We start from the raw sequence: 14,775 nt of genomic DNA, 5'->3' as shown, positions 1-14,775 counted from the left end.
TTGTGAATCTCTAGTTTGAGTTCAAACTTTTAGTGGGACCAGCATATAGGAACTCCAGAAACTTTCCTTTCCAAAATACTGGAGTCCTTTGTAGTTTTTATATTTGTTTAGTTTTGTTTCTTCAAGGTTTCCAGTTAGAAAGTTTTTTGACCTTCATTGAAGTAATGTCAACTCTTTTGGACATGTTTGAATATTTTTTTTTGTTTTTTGGATGTAGTTAATATGTAACATATTTTGTCATTTCTGGAAATATGGGACCCTTGATTCCAGGTATATAATCTTCCATTTCAATTATTTCAGGGTATTATAGGGTTCATCAATGGCTCCGAGGGACTTGACAGTTCAGGCCTTAGCTCTTCTGCTGCTGTAAGTTGATGCTTCCTTTTTCAGTTACTCATGTTCTGGCTTTATTCTAGCATCTTAGGTAACCAAGAAATGCTTGGTTTGTGAAATATGGTTAAATACATCACTAGTTCATTTCTTGTGGTTGAACCAGTATTTTTATTTTTTATTTTCTATTTTTGTGTGGTTTTGATAGCATTTCAAAACTTCCTGATTCAAGAATCTAAATGCCTGGCCTTTTTCATTTTTTTCTTTTTGGTGAATAGGGCATAGAATACAAGAAGATTAAATGGGCAAACTGATTTCTCCTGGTTTTCAAAAGGTCAATTGGTGTTGCTTAAGGTGTTATTTCCCATTGCATGTCCTTGTACAATCCTGTTTACTCTTCTAGAAAAAGAAGTAACTTCATTGTTAAAAGTGAAAAAAAAAAAAATGAAAATGAAGGATATATACACAGCTGGTAGTATATTCTAGGAAACTACGTATTCTGTTTAGGCATAATTCTAGGGTCATGACCCTGTGTATTTACAGGATCACTAAAATTTAGGATATGATACAAGGAAAGGAACAAAATTATAGATAATGAGATTTCCTAAGATTAGGGAGATTTCCTAAGATTATTAGGAACTTTATATGGTAAAATTTCAACCTTAAGTGGATGCAAAGGGATTTTGCATGTCAAGCTTGTCCAAGAATTGATGAAATATTGAGTGAGAAAGTTGGTCGATTGCTTAGTTGAAGCAACATAAGGAGTACAAATTTGCTTATTGTCCATTTTTTCTTGGATGAAGTGTCGTTTGATTTCTACTTGTTTGGTTTTGTCATGATGCACTGGATTATGTGTTATATTTATAGAGGCTTTATTGTTGCAAAATACCATCGTAGGCACTTGAGTCTTTACTTTAAGATCTGCAAGCACTATCTTAATTCAAAGTAACTCACAAATCTCTTGGCCATTGCCCTGAATTCATCCTTTGCACTATACTGAGCCAACACTGATTGCTTCGCTTCTTACTCCTCTAAGTGACAAGATTACCTCTAAGTAGAGGGCAATACCTTGTAGTAGATCTCCTATCAATTAGGGATCCTGCTCAGTTTGCATCAGTGTGGGTCTCTAATCGGAGATTTCCATTATTCTAGTATAAAATTCCCTTGCTTAGAGAAGACTTGAGATACTTGAGAGTTCTATACACGATTCCAAGTGAGATTTTAGTGGAGAATGCATGAATTGACTCACAACACTAACTGCATAAGAAATATCAGGTCTGGTGTGTGAGAGATAAATGAGATTCCTCACCATCCTCTGATAAATCCTTTGTCAACAAGAGGTTCCTCCTTTATGTCCTCAAGCTTGTGGTTGGCCACAATTGGTGTTTCTATTGACTTGCACCCCACTAATCCTGTTTCTCTAAGTAAATCCACCACAATTTTTGTTGGGATATAAAAATACCCTATTTTGATCTTACTACTTCAATTCCTAGGAAGAATCTAAGACTTAGTAGATTTTAATTCAAATTCAGCTGCTAAATAAGACTTTAGTTTCTCAATCTCACTTAAATCATCTCCAGTAATCAAAATATCATATTTGTACACAATTAGGGTGAATACCTTTCCATGAGTAGAATGTTTGATATATAACGTGTGGTCATCTTGACTTTTTTGTAACCTCTTCTCACCATGGACTTGGTAAACCTTCCAACTTGACCCTTGGAGATTGAGTAAGCCCATACAGAGATTTCTTTAACCTGCAGACTTTGTCACACCATTTTTTATAAGAAAAACTGGGTGGAACATTCATAAATACCTCCTCTTCCAAGTCTCAATGGAGGAATGCATTCTTTACATCAAATTACTGCAATGACCAGTTTAGATTTGTTGCTAGAGACAATAAAATCTGGATGATGCTCATCTTAGCTACTAGGGCAAAAGTGCCTTGATAATCAACATCATAAGTTTGTGTAACCTTTTGCCATAAGTCTTGCCCTGTACCTTTCCATTGAGCTATCAATTTTATACTTAATGGTATAAATCGATTTTCATCCATAGTCTTGCATCCTTTTGGCAAAACCACTATCTTCCAAGTCTTGTTTCTCTCTAATGCTTTCATTTCTCTTTTCATAGCCTCCTTCCATAGTTCCAAGCTTAGAGCTTCCTCAATGGTTGCAGGGAATTGCATGATTGTCAGTTGTGTAGTAAAGGCCCTATATTGAGGTGAGAGGTTCTGTAGGGACACAAACTGAGAAATAGGATGAATTGCACAAGATGTAGTTCCTTTTTTTGAGAGGAATAGGTAAATCTAGATCATTACTTAGGGTGAGATTTTGATTACCTTTTCCATTACCTGTTTTAGAGTCAATAGTTGGATCTTGCAAAGAAACTTTAGGCTGCTTTCTCCTAGAATATGTTGACACTTCAATTATAGGAGGTGCTTCATTTTCAGCTACTGCAGGATTTTCAACATCAGTGTTCTCAGGAGTGATACTAGAATTTTGAATAAATTTATTGAAAGAGGACCTTTGGAATCATTTTGATTTAGTGTTGAGCTGCCAATGCGGAATTCGTAGAGGTTGGCGTCAGATATTCTGGTTTCCTATGCATAACTCCCTTTCGATCACAATTCTTTACCTTCTAATCCAGAAATCAGAGGTAAAGGGCTCAGCCTTTAAAGGGAATTGTGAAATGCCGGTAGTGGAAAACTTGGAGGTATGCCTGTCTTCTCTTTCTCAGTCACCTGAGTCTTCTTCTACCCCTTCTTGTGGTTTGGCACTTCCTATGCCGAGTCCCTTTGGTCCAGATCTTCCTAGTTCAGTCTCTCATTCTCAGTCTCCTATGGAAAATCGAGTAATTTCTGAAATTTTTTCTAAAAAAGATGTTGTTGGCACTTTTGATAAAAAATATGATGGCAATCCTGTCCGTGATGAGGCGGAGGTCCAATTTGCTTCTTCAAACCTGATGTTCGAGAGTGTTAACCCCAGTAAGTCTAAACCCATTTTGCCAAAGGAGGTTTCCAACCTGGTTACAGTTAGCCAAGGTGGCGAGTTCCAAATAGATGGCCTGTCTCCCAGGAAAATGGATAAAGTGTGTGAGGTTTTAAGTTCTCTGGATATTAAGGTTTATTCCAGGAGGAAGAGTAGATGCTCCACAGGTATATGAGACCTGTTGGAACTGGTTTGGTGGTTTAGGGTCTGTGAGGTTTCTCCATGAAAATAATCAGTTGGAATACTAGGGGTTTGGGATCAAGGAATAAGTGAAGGGTGGCTAAAGATTTTCTGAGGTCAGAGAATCTGGATGTTGTGATGATTCAGGAAACAAAAAAGGTGGAGTGTGACAGAAGGTTTGTGGGTAGTGTTTGGATGGTCAAGAATAAGGAATGGGCTGCTTTTCCGGTGTGCGGGGCTTCAAGTGGGATTTTGATTATTTGGGACTCTAAAAAACTGTGCAATGAGGAGGTGGTAATAGGATCCTTCTCGGTCTCAGTCAAGTTTGCTTTGGATGGATATGGACCTCTTTGGCTATCTGTAGTTTATGGCCCAAACAACCCCTTACTTAGGAAGGATTTTTGGGTGGAGCTTTTAGACATTTTTGGCCTATCTTTTCCGTTATGGTGTGTGAGCGGTGATTTTAATGTCATAAAGAGAAGTTCAGAAAAAATTGGGTGGTTTTAGTTTAACTTTAAGCATGAAGGACTTTGATGGTTTTATAAAAGAATGTGAATTGCTTGATCCACTTTTACGGAACGCATCTTTTACTTGGTCAAATATGCAAGAGTCTCCTGTGTGTAAGAGATTGGATCATTTTCTTTACTCAAATGAGTGGGGGTAATTCTTTCCTCAAAGCCTTCAAGAAGCTCTTCCTAGAAGGACATCGGATCATTGGCCGATTGTTTTGGATACCAACCGGTTCAAGTGGGGCCCAACACCTTTTAGGTTTGAGAATATGTGGTTGCAACATTCTAGTTTCAAGGAGAGCTTTAGAAGTTGGTGGAGAGGTTTTCAAGGAAATGGGTGGGAAGGTCACAAGTTCATGAGGAGATTGCAATTTGTTAAAGCTAATTTGAAAGAGTGGAATAAGGTTTCTTTTGGAGAGCTAAATGAAAGGAAAAAAAACATCCTCAATGATTTAGCTAACTTTGATGCCATTGAGCAAGTAGGGGGTCTCACTTCTGAACTTTTAGTTCAAAGAACCTTAAGAAAAGGGGAGCTAGAGGAATTAATTTTAAGGGAAGAAATTCATTGGAGACAAAAAGGTAGGGTGAAATGGGTTAAAGAAGGGGATTGTAACTCAAAGTTTTTTCATAAAGTGGCTAATGGTAGGCAAAATAGGAAATTTATCAAGGTGTTGGAGAATGAAAGTGGCCTAGTGTTGAATAATTCCGAGAGAATCACAGAGGAGATTTTACTTTACTTTGAAAAGCTCTACGCAAGTCCTACTAGAGAGTCTTGGAGTGTTGAAGGTTTAGATTGGTCCCCTATATCGGAAGAGAGTGCGTCTAGGTTGGATTCCCCTTTCATTGAAGAAGGGATTTCTAAAGCCATTTTTCAGTTGGATAGGGATAAGGCGCCGGGGCCTGATGGCTTTACCATTACAGTATTTCAAGATTGTTGGGATGTGATCAAGGAGATTTAGTGAGAGTGTTTGCAGAGTTTCACAGAAGCGGGATTATCAATCAAAGCACTAACGCCTCCTTCATAGTTCTGTTACCCAAAAAAAGCTTGACAAAGAAAATCTCAGACTTTAGACCTATTAGCTTGATCACTAGTCTTTACAAGATAATAGCCAAAGTGCTTTTAGGGCGTCTAAGAGGGGTACTACATGAAACCATCCATTCTACACAAGGCGCTTTTGTTCAAGGGAGACAAATATTGGATATGGTTCTCATAGCCAATGAGATAGTGGATGAGAAAAGACGATCAGGGGAGGAAGGAGTCGTCTTCAAAATTGACTTTGAAAAGGCTTACGACCATGTGAGTTGGGGTTTTTTGGATCACGTGTTGGAGAAGAAGGGGTTTAGTCCTAGATGGAGGAAATGGATGAGTGGTTGTTTGTCCATGGTATCTTATGCAGTCTTGGTGAATGGAAACACTAAAGAGTGGGTTAAGGCTTTTAGAGGCTTAAGACAAGACGACCCTTTATCCCCTTTTTTGTTTACTTTAGTCGCAGATGTACTGAGCAGGATGTTACTGAGAGCAAAGGAAAGAAATTTGTTGGAGGGCTTCAGGGTGGGTAGGACCAAAACTAGGGTGTCCCATTTGCAATTTGCAGATGATACCATTTTCTTTTCTAACACTAGGGAGGAAGAATTGCAGATTCTCAAGAGTCTTTTGTTAGTGTTTGGACATATTTACCTTGACAAGAGTAATATTTATGGCATTAATCTTGATCAGAATCATCTTTCTAGGTTGGCTAAGTTGCTTGATTGCAAGGCTTCTAGTTGGCCTATACTCTATCTGGGTCTTCCTTTGGGAGGGAATCCCAAGGCTTGTGGCTTTTGGGATCCAGTGATTGACAGGATATCGAGAAGATTAGATGAGTGGTAAAAGACTTATTTATCTTTTGGAGGAAGGATAACTCTTACCCAATCTTGCCTCACCCACATACCCTGTTACTTCATTTCCTTGTTTAAGATACCCGCTTCAGTGGCTACAAAAATTGAGAGGTTGCAAAGGGATTTTTTATGGTCAGGGATTGGGGAAGGTAAAAGCGATCATCTAGTTAGTTGGGATGTAGTGTGTTATCCGAAGGTAAAAGAGGGATTGGGATTTGGAAAGATTTCTCTAAGGAATCTCGCTCTCTTAGGGAAATGGTTGTGGAGGTACCCTAGAGAGGGTTCAGCTTTATGGCATTAGGTCATCTTAAGCATTTATGGATCACACTCTAATGGTTGGGATGCTAACACTGTAGTCAGATGGTTACATTGTTGTCCTTGGAAGGCTATTGCACAAGTCTTTCAGGAGTTTTCCAAATTTACTCGGTTTGTGGTAGGAGATAGGGAAAGAATTCGGTTATGGGAAGATTTGTGGTGGGGGGACCAACCTTTGGGATCCCAATATTCAAGACTATTTAGAGTAGTCTCGGATAAAAATATTCTTATTTCTTCAATTCTCGGTTCTACTCGTCCTTTCTCTTGGAACTTTAATTTCTGCCCTAACTTTTCAGATTCTGAGATAGAAGATTTAGAAGGCCTCATGTGGTCACTTGATGGTTTGCATCTATCACCTTCGATTTCAGATGCCAGATCCTGACCTTTATCTTCTTCAAGGCTTTTTTCAGTCAAATCTTTCTTTCTAGCCTTATCCCAATTTTCTGGTTCTCCTCCTGTTTTTCCTACTAAGTTCGTTTGGAATTCTCAAGTACCTTTCAAAGTCAAGTCCTTTGTTTGGTTAGTGGCACACAAGAAAGTAAATACTAATGACTTGCTACAATTGAGAAGACCTCACAAAGCTCTTAGTCCTGATATTTGTATTCTGTGCATGAAGCATGGGGAATCGATAGATCATCTTTTCCTACATTGCTCTTTGACGATGGGGTTGTGACACAAATTATTTTAGTTAGCCAAGATGGATTGGGTCCCCTCGAGTAGCATTTTTGACATGTTGTCCATCAATTATAATGGTTTTGGTTTATCTAAGAGAGGGCTAGTGTTGTGGCAAGCTGCGAGCATCGCTTTAATTTGGGTTGTGTGGCGGGAAAGAAACATGAGGATTTTTGAGGATAAAGCAAGAAATTTAGAGTATCTTTGGGATTCTATTTATTTCCTTGCTTCTCTTTGGGCTTTCTGTTCCAAGGTTTTTAAGGGGACTCCTCTTAATGTGTTACAACTTGACTGGTTAGTGGTGTGTAATTCCAATGGGTTGGTCTATCTAGAGAGTTTGTTTGTTTTTACTGTGTACTTTCTTATTTTTGTATTCTTGTAGTTTAGTTTTCTTTGGTGGGAGGATTTCTCATCCTTCTCTTGTACTTCTTTTTTTCTATCAATATATTCCTTTGTCGTTTCCTATCAAAAAATTCTACCACAAGCCTCATCAAATTCCAAGTTGAGTCCAACTAGAAAATTGAACATTCTTTCTCATTCAATCATACCCTTTAATTTCTCTATCATTCACACATTTTATTTCCACATTTTGATACAAATCTAATTCTAGCCAAAGTCCCTTTCAAATATCATAATACTCAGTGACAGATTTGGTCCTTATTTGGTGGAAACAATCCTCACGTTCAAGTCATACAGTTGATCTGCCAAGCCTTTCTTTGAGTAGGTCAAATAGATTAATTCCCAAGTAATCCCTTGTGGTACTCAACAAGAGATAAGTCTTGTTAATTTTTGGTTGCATGGAGTGTAACAACTAGGGCATCACCATTGAATTCTCCGCATCTCAGGCTTCGAATTTAGGATCATCTGCAGGAGGAGAGGAAGTTCCTAACATGAAGTTCATTTTCCCTTTGCTTTTGAGGAAGATTTTGGCTGATTTAGACCATTCCATGAAGTTGGATCTATTCAGCTTTGAAGTTGTGATCTGTAAAGTGGGATTTTCCAAAGAAAAGGACCCTGAAATTGTAGTAGTTGTGGGATTGGCAGCAGAGGGAAATTTCAGAGTGTCTGACATTTTCCCAAAGAAGGATATGGGGTAGAGTATGAAGAGGTTTGAGTGAATAGAGCTAGAGGAAAAACAAAATCAGAGAAGAGTTTCAAGCCTTAGTCTGCTCTGATTCCACGTAGTATAGCTGATTTCATTGATGATGAATAACTCATAATACATAGGGATATATACACAATTGATAGTATATTATAAGGAACTACATATTCTGTCTAGGCATAATACTAAGTCAATGATAGCCTATATATTTACAGGATCACAATAATTTAGGATAGAATAAATAAAAAGAAAGATAAAAATTCATAGGGAATGATATTTGCTAAGATTAGGGAGATTTCCTAAGATTATTAGGAACTTCATATGGTAGAATTTCAACACTTTGTAATTATGAGGCTCAAAAAAATAATAAACAGAAGAATACAATGAGAAAAAATCAGATGAGTAATAAGTATTAGAAGAATGAAGGCAATGAGGACACTTATGAAATCATTTAAGATAGTGAGAAGGTGTGAGATTCTATATTTAAAACATGATGAAGATTTAGCCAACACAAGTAAACGAACCTACTTGCAAAAGAGACAGTTGTGTTCCTGCGAAATTAAGTATGGATAATTGAAGGAAGAGTTCTTATCAGAAAAAAAAAAAAAATAATAGAAGGAAGAGTTGCAGAAGAAAAGGAAGACAGAGGGGCAGGTAGGGGAAAAGATCAATGTAAATCACATAAGATTTATTTAGAGTACAGGAGGCAAAAGGTATAAAGAATAAATCTTTGTAATTCTCCACATTCAAAGGATGAAGAGAGATGAGTGAAGCTTTAAGGGGTGGAAGGAGCTGGTTTGCAGTAGAGCCCAAGTCTTTTGAGCTGCAGGTTGAGGAGGTGGGTGGAAAGTTGAAGGGGTGCATCTGGGAGGGATGTAGAGGAATCACTTCATGGATTAGGTTTGGGGAAGTTAGTTTTAGTTGGTTGTTAGATGGAGTTGAGGCTTGTTGTAGGGATAATGGAAATAGAAGGTGGGTTCTTGATTGGGAGGAGGGGGGAGAAAATATAGGTTGGAGCGACTTTCGAATGAGGCGGGAAGGTTTCTTCTCTGTTCAGTTTGCGATCTTGAGTTAAAGAGATATTTTGTTATCTTCCTAGAAGGGAGAGGTTTGTTTGGTGGCTGGAACATTCTGGCTGAGAAGTTGCGAGACCTTGGAGTCATTTCCTTGGTAAGGTTTCTGGACTTGGGTGGTTTAGTGACTCCTTTTGGGGAGAAGGGTTTGTTGTCAAAGACTTATGCGGAGATTGCAAAGCCAAGGTCAGGGGATTCTGTTTGGTTGGAGTTGGGAGAAAGGGAGCTGCTAGGAAGGAAGGATCACCCGGATTGGTGTTTGGTGGGTTGGTGGGGTGCGGATTTTGTTCCTGCCCCTGAGTTGGATTTTTTTAGGAGTTGGGTGAGTCACCACTGGTTGTTAAAGGGGAGATTGAGGGTGGCTTTCCTGGGTAGAGGGCTTTTGCTATTTGAGTTTGAGTCTTTTGAGTGAAGTTGAATGAGTTCTTGCTAGAGGGAAAAGGAGACTCAAGGAGAATTTTTTGCATCTGGCAAGATGGAACCTGGACGTGGGGTGTTTTCGGCAAGGAATTTGTACTAGGAAGGATTGAGTGAGGGTGGTGGGTCTTCCTCTTCACATGTGGAGTAGAGAGGTGTTCAAAAAGATAAGCGATGGTTGTGGATGTTTTATTGCAGTGGATGGAGATACAACTTTCTTTACGGAGTTACAGTGGGCCGGGATTTTAGTGAAGTTGGATGGTAGGAGCTACCTAGTTCTTTGGAGATAGTGGTGGGATTGGGTTGCTTTGTGTTGAATATAATGTATTTATAGTATATAACCTTTCCTTGTTAATATAGGATACATGTATGGTAGTTAGGACTCCTAGCCTTGTATATATATATATTTCTCAATTGTAAGTAGATCATTACATTAATGAGAATTAAGGTTTTTCTTCTTTCTCTCTCTCTCAACATGGTATCAGAGCCAAGGAAGAAAACCTAATTCTTTCTTGTTTCCCGTGTCATCAACTCCGGGAAACCTTCCGGTGACCGTGTTTCATTCCGGTCACCTTCCCCATCTTCCAATACTTTCCGGTCATTCGGATCGTCGACAGAAACTACTCACCGCCGGCGAAATTTTCCGGCGAATTTTCCGGCGAGCTTTTCCGGCGACTTTTCCGGCGACGTATTTTTCCGACACCGACTATACCAGAAGGAGCGCCTGGAGGAGATCTACAACTTTTGTGAAGGCACCGGCACCAAAATCCCATCCACGCGCCGTCCACGCGCAAATTTCCGGCCGGCGACTGAATCTCACGCGCCGGCGCGTGAGGGCGCGTGAGGCCTTTTCCGGCGACGCGCCTCCTCCTCCAGCTTCGCCTGACGCCGACCAGCCTCCCTACCTCCCTGGTTCTCCCATCCGAGCCCTGCACATACCTCTTTTGGGGATTTTTGTCTCCGTCGGCCCTCCAAACAGCCTTTCCGGCGAAGCTCCGACTACTTTTTCTCCACTCCAATCCCTGCACGTGCCTTGGGAAGTGTTCTTCTACCTTTCTGGTGGTACCACGCCGCGATCTGAGGCCGTCTCCCTTTTTCGGTGGTGCCACGCCGCAATCTGAAGCCGTATTAGGGCTCTCTTCGATCCAAACATACTTCATTCTTCAGATAAGTAGATATGACTACTAAAAATTCCATTTTTTCCGCTGTTATATCTGGATCTCCTATGATTACTTCGGAGAAATTGGTTGGCAGTGACAATTATCTTTCCTGGTCTGCGTCTGTTGAACTTTGGTTTATGGGTCAAGGATATGAGGATCACTTGATTACACAGGAGGCAGATATCCCTGAGGTTGACCGCGTACAGTGGAGGAAGATAGATGCACAGTTATGTAGTGTATTATGGCAATCGGTTGATCCCAAGATTCTTCTTCATCTTCGGGCCTACAAAACTTGTTTTAAATTTTGGACTCAGGCCAAAGGATTATATACGAATGATATCCAGCGTCTTTATAAGGTGGCTTCTGCAATTGTCCATCTCAGCCAACAGGACTTGGATCTATCTACTTATATTGGCCAGATTGCCTCTCTTAAGGAGGAGTTCTTGACTGTGATGCCTCTTACTCCTGATGTTGGGGCTCAACAAACACAGCTTGACAAGTTCTTCATGGTTCTTACTCTTATTGGCCTCCGTCCGGATCTTGAGCCTGTCCGCGATCAGATTCTTGGTAGTTCATCAGTTCCGTCCTTGGATGATGTGTTTGCTCGCCTCCTCCGTATCTCCTCCACTCAGACTTTGCCATTTGATAGCACTTCAGATTCTTCTGTGTTAGTTTCTCAAACTAACTCTCGAGGAGGCCGTAGTGGTACCCGAGGTAGAGGTCAACGTCCTCATTGCACCTATTGCAATAAACTTGGCCACACTCGCGATCGTTGCTATCAGTTACATGGACGACCTCCTCGCACTGCCCATGTGGCCCAGTCCTCTGATTCTCCGCTGCCTCAAGCTCCGAGCTCTTCCGCATCTCAGGCTTCTGTTGCCTCTGTTGCCCAGCCTGGTAATGCCTCTGCCTGCCTTACCCACACATCTTCTCTTGGACCCTGGATTCTAGATTCTGGAGCTTCTGATCACTTATCTGGTAATAAGGATCTTTTCTCCTCTATTACTACTACCTCTGCTTTACCTAATGTTACCTTAGCTAATGGTTCTCAAACTGTGGCTAAAGGTATTGGTTTGGCCCTTCCTCTGCCTTCTCTACCTCTCACTTCTGTCCTTTATACTCCTGAATGTCCTTTTAATCTTATTTCCATCAGCAAAATCACTCGTACTCTTAATTGCTCTATTACCTTTCTGATAAATTTGTGACCTTGCAGGACCGGAGTACGGGGAAGACGATTGGCATAGGACGTGAGTCTCAAGGCCTCTATCACCTCACCTCGGATTCATCTCCTGCAGTTTGCATTTCCACTGATGCTCCTCTCCTCATTCACAATCGTCTGGGCCACCCTAGTCTCTCCAAGTTCCAGAAGATGGTCCCTCGTTTTTCCACTTTATCGTCGCTTCCGTGTGAGTCATGTCAGCTTGGGAAACATACTCGTGTCTCGTTCCCAAAGCGTTTGAATAATCGGGCAAAGTCTCCTTTTGAGCTTGTCCACACTGATGTTTGGGGTCCTTGTCGGACTGCGTCTACTTTAGGATTTCAGTATTTTGTCACTTTCATTGATGATTATTCTCGATGTACTTGGTTATTTTTAATGAAAAATCGAGCTGAGTTATTCTCTATTTTCCAGAAATTTTATGCTGAAATCCAAACCCAGTTCAATGTTTCTATTCGTGTGTTACGCAGTGACAATGCCAGGGAATATTTTTCAGCCCCATTTACTTCGTTTATGTCTCATCATGGGATTCTTCATCAGTCTTCTTGTGCTCATACTCCTCAACAAAATGGGGTAGCTGAACGCAAGAATCGACATCTTGTTGAGACAGCTCGTACTCTCCTCCTCCATAGCAATGTTCCTTTTCGTTTTTGGGGGGACGCTGTTCTTACCGCTTGTTATTTGATTAATCGTATGCCCTCCTCTGTCTTACATGATCAGATTCCTCACTCCCTTCTCTTCCCTGACCAACCACTTTATTTCCTTCCTCCTCGTGTCTTTGGTTGTACTTGCTTTGTTCATATTCTCACTCCTGGACAGGACAAGCTTTCCGCCAAAGCCATGAAGTGTCTCTTCTTGGGATACTCTAGACTTCAGAAGGGTTATCGTTGTTATTCCCTTGAGACTCATCGATACTTTATCTCCGCTGATGTCACCTTCTTTGAGGACTCACCATTCTTTTCCACCACTTCTGAGTCTCTTCCTGTTTCTGAAGTCTTGCCTATTCCCATTGTCTCCCCACCTGATGCTATGCCTCCTCGGCCACTTCAGGTTTATCATCGTCGCCCTCGTGTCGTTGCTCCTCTCCCTTTTGCTGAGGCACCTGCTGACTCACTTCCTATCCCTTCGGCTTCACCTACCCCGGCTCTGCCTTCTCCTAATGACTTACCCATTGCTGTTCGGAAAGGTACTCGCTCTACTCGTAATCCTCATCCTATTTACAATTTTTTGAGTTATCATCGATTATCTTCACCCTATTCTGCTTTTGTTTCTGCTATATCCTCTGTTTCTCTTCCAAAGAGCACCCATGAAGCTCTTTCCCATCCAGGCTGGCGACAGGCAATGGTGGATGAAATGGCTGCTCTGCACTCTAATGGCACTTGGGATCTTGTTGTTTTACCCTCGGGTAAATCTACCGTTGGTTGTCGTTGGGTTTACGCAGTTAAGGTTGGTCCTGATGGTCAGGTTGATCGCCTTAAGGCCCGCTTAGTTGCTAAAGGCTATACTCAGGTTTATGGTTCTGATTATGGTGACACATTCTCTCCGGTTGCCAAGATTGCTTCTGTTCGTCTGCTTCTCTCCATGGCTGCCATGTGTTCTTGGCCTCTTTATCAATTGGATATTAAAAATGCCTTCCTTCATGGTGATCTTGCCGAGGAAGTTTATATGGAGCAACCTCCTGGTTTTGTTGCTCAGGGGGAGTCTGGTTTAGTATGCAGGTTACGCCGTTCTCTATATGGCTTGAAACAATCTCCTCGAGCATGGTTTAGCCGTTTTAGTTCTGTTGTTCAAGAGTTTGGCATGCTTCGCAGTACAGCAGACCATTCAGTTTTCTATCATCATAACTCTTTGGGGCAGTGTATTTATCTGGTTGTTTATGTGGACGACATCGTCATTACAGGCAGTGATCAGGATGGTATTCAGAAACTAAAGCAACACCTTTTTACCCACTTTCAGACCAAAGACTTGGGGAAACTCAAGTATTTCTTGGGAATTGAGATAGCTCAATCCAGTTCTGCTGTGGTCCTTTCCCAAAGGAAGTATGCTTTAGACATCCTGGAAGAAACTGGTATGTTAGACTGTAAACCGGTAGACACACCTATGGATCCGAATGTCAAACTTGTACCAGGACAGGGGGAGCCTTTAGGAGACCCCGGGAGATATCGACGGCTCGTAGGTAAATTGAACTATCTCACCATTACTCGTCCAGACATTTCTTTTCCTGTGAGTGTTGTTAGTCAATTCCTACAGTCACCATGTGATAGCCATTGGATGCTGTAATCCGCATTCTTCGATATATCAAAAGTACACCAGGCCAAGGTGTGTTGTACGAGAACAGAGGTCATACTCAGGTTGTTGGTTACACAGATGCAGATTGGGCTGGCTCACCCACAGATAGACGTTCCACTTCAGGGTACTGTGTTTTTATTGGAGGTAATCTAATATCTTGGAAGAGTAAGAAACAAGATGTAGTGGCCAGATCTAGCGCTGAAGCCGAGTATCGAGCTATGGCTTTGGCAACATGTGAACTCATATGGTTGAGACATCTTCTTCTAGAGTTGAGATTTGGAAAGGATGAACAGATGAAACTCATATGTGATAACCAGGCCGCATTACATATTGCATCCAATCCAGTCTTTCATGAAAGGACCAAACATATTGAAGTTGACTGTCATTTCATTAGAGAGAAGATCGCATCAGGATGTGTTGCTACAAGTTTTGTTAATTCAAATGATCAACTAGCTGACATCTTCACTAAATCTCTCAGAGGTCCTAGGATTAAATATATTTGTAACAAGCTTGGTGCATATGACGTATATGCTCCAGCTTGAGGGGGAGTGTTGAATATAATGTATTTATAGTATATAACCTTTCCTTGTTAATATAGGATACATGTATGGTAGTTAGGACTCCTAGCCTTGTATATATATATA

General features: G+C 40.9%; 1 protein-coding gene across 1 annotated transcript in view; it reads left to right on the top strand.

Moving 5' to 3' along the window:
- LOC117925002 (galacturonokinase) overlaps nucleotides 1-14,775 on the top strand; it is a 71,478-nt gene that overhangs the window by 21,627 nt on the left and 35,076 nt on the right. The window contains exon 6 of the mRNA XM_034843779.1: nucleotides 301-366. Within this exon, the coding sequence (XP_034699670.1) occupies nucleotides 301-366 (66 nt within the window). The remainder of the gene's footprint in view (nucleotides 1-300; nucleotides 367-14,775) is intronic.

This window comes from Vitis riparia, chromosome 11 (assembly GCF_004353265.1).
Source record: "Vitis riparia cultivar Riparia Gloire de Montpellier isolate 1030 chromosome 11, EGFV_Vit.rip_1.0, whole genome shotgun sequence".
Classification (NCBI taxonomy): Eukaryota; Viridiplantae; Streptophyta; class Magnoliopsida; order Vitales; family Vitaceae; genus Vitis; species Vitis riparia.
Note: the sequence above shows the minus strand (reverse complement) of the source record. Positions and strands in the feature narration are given on the sequence as shown.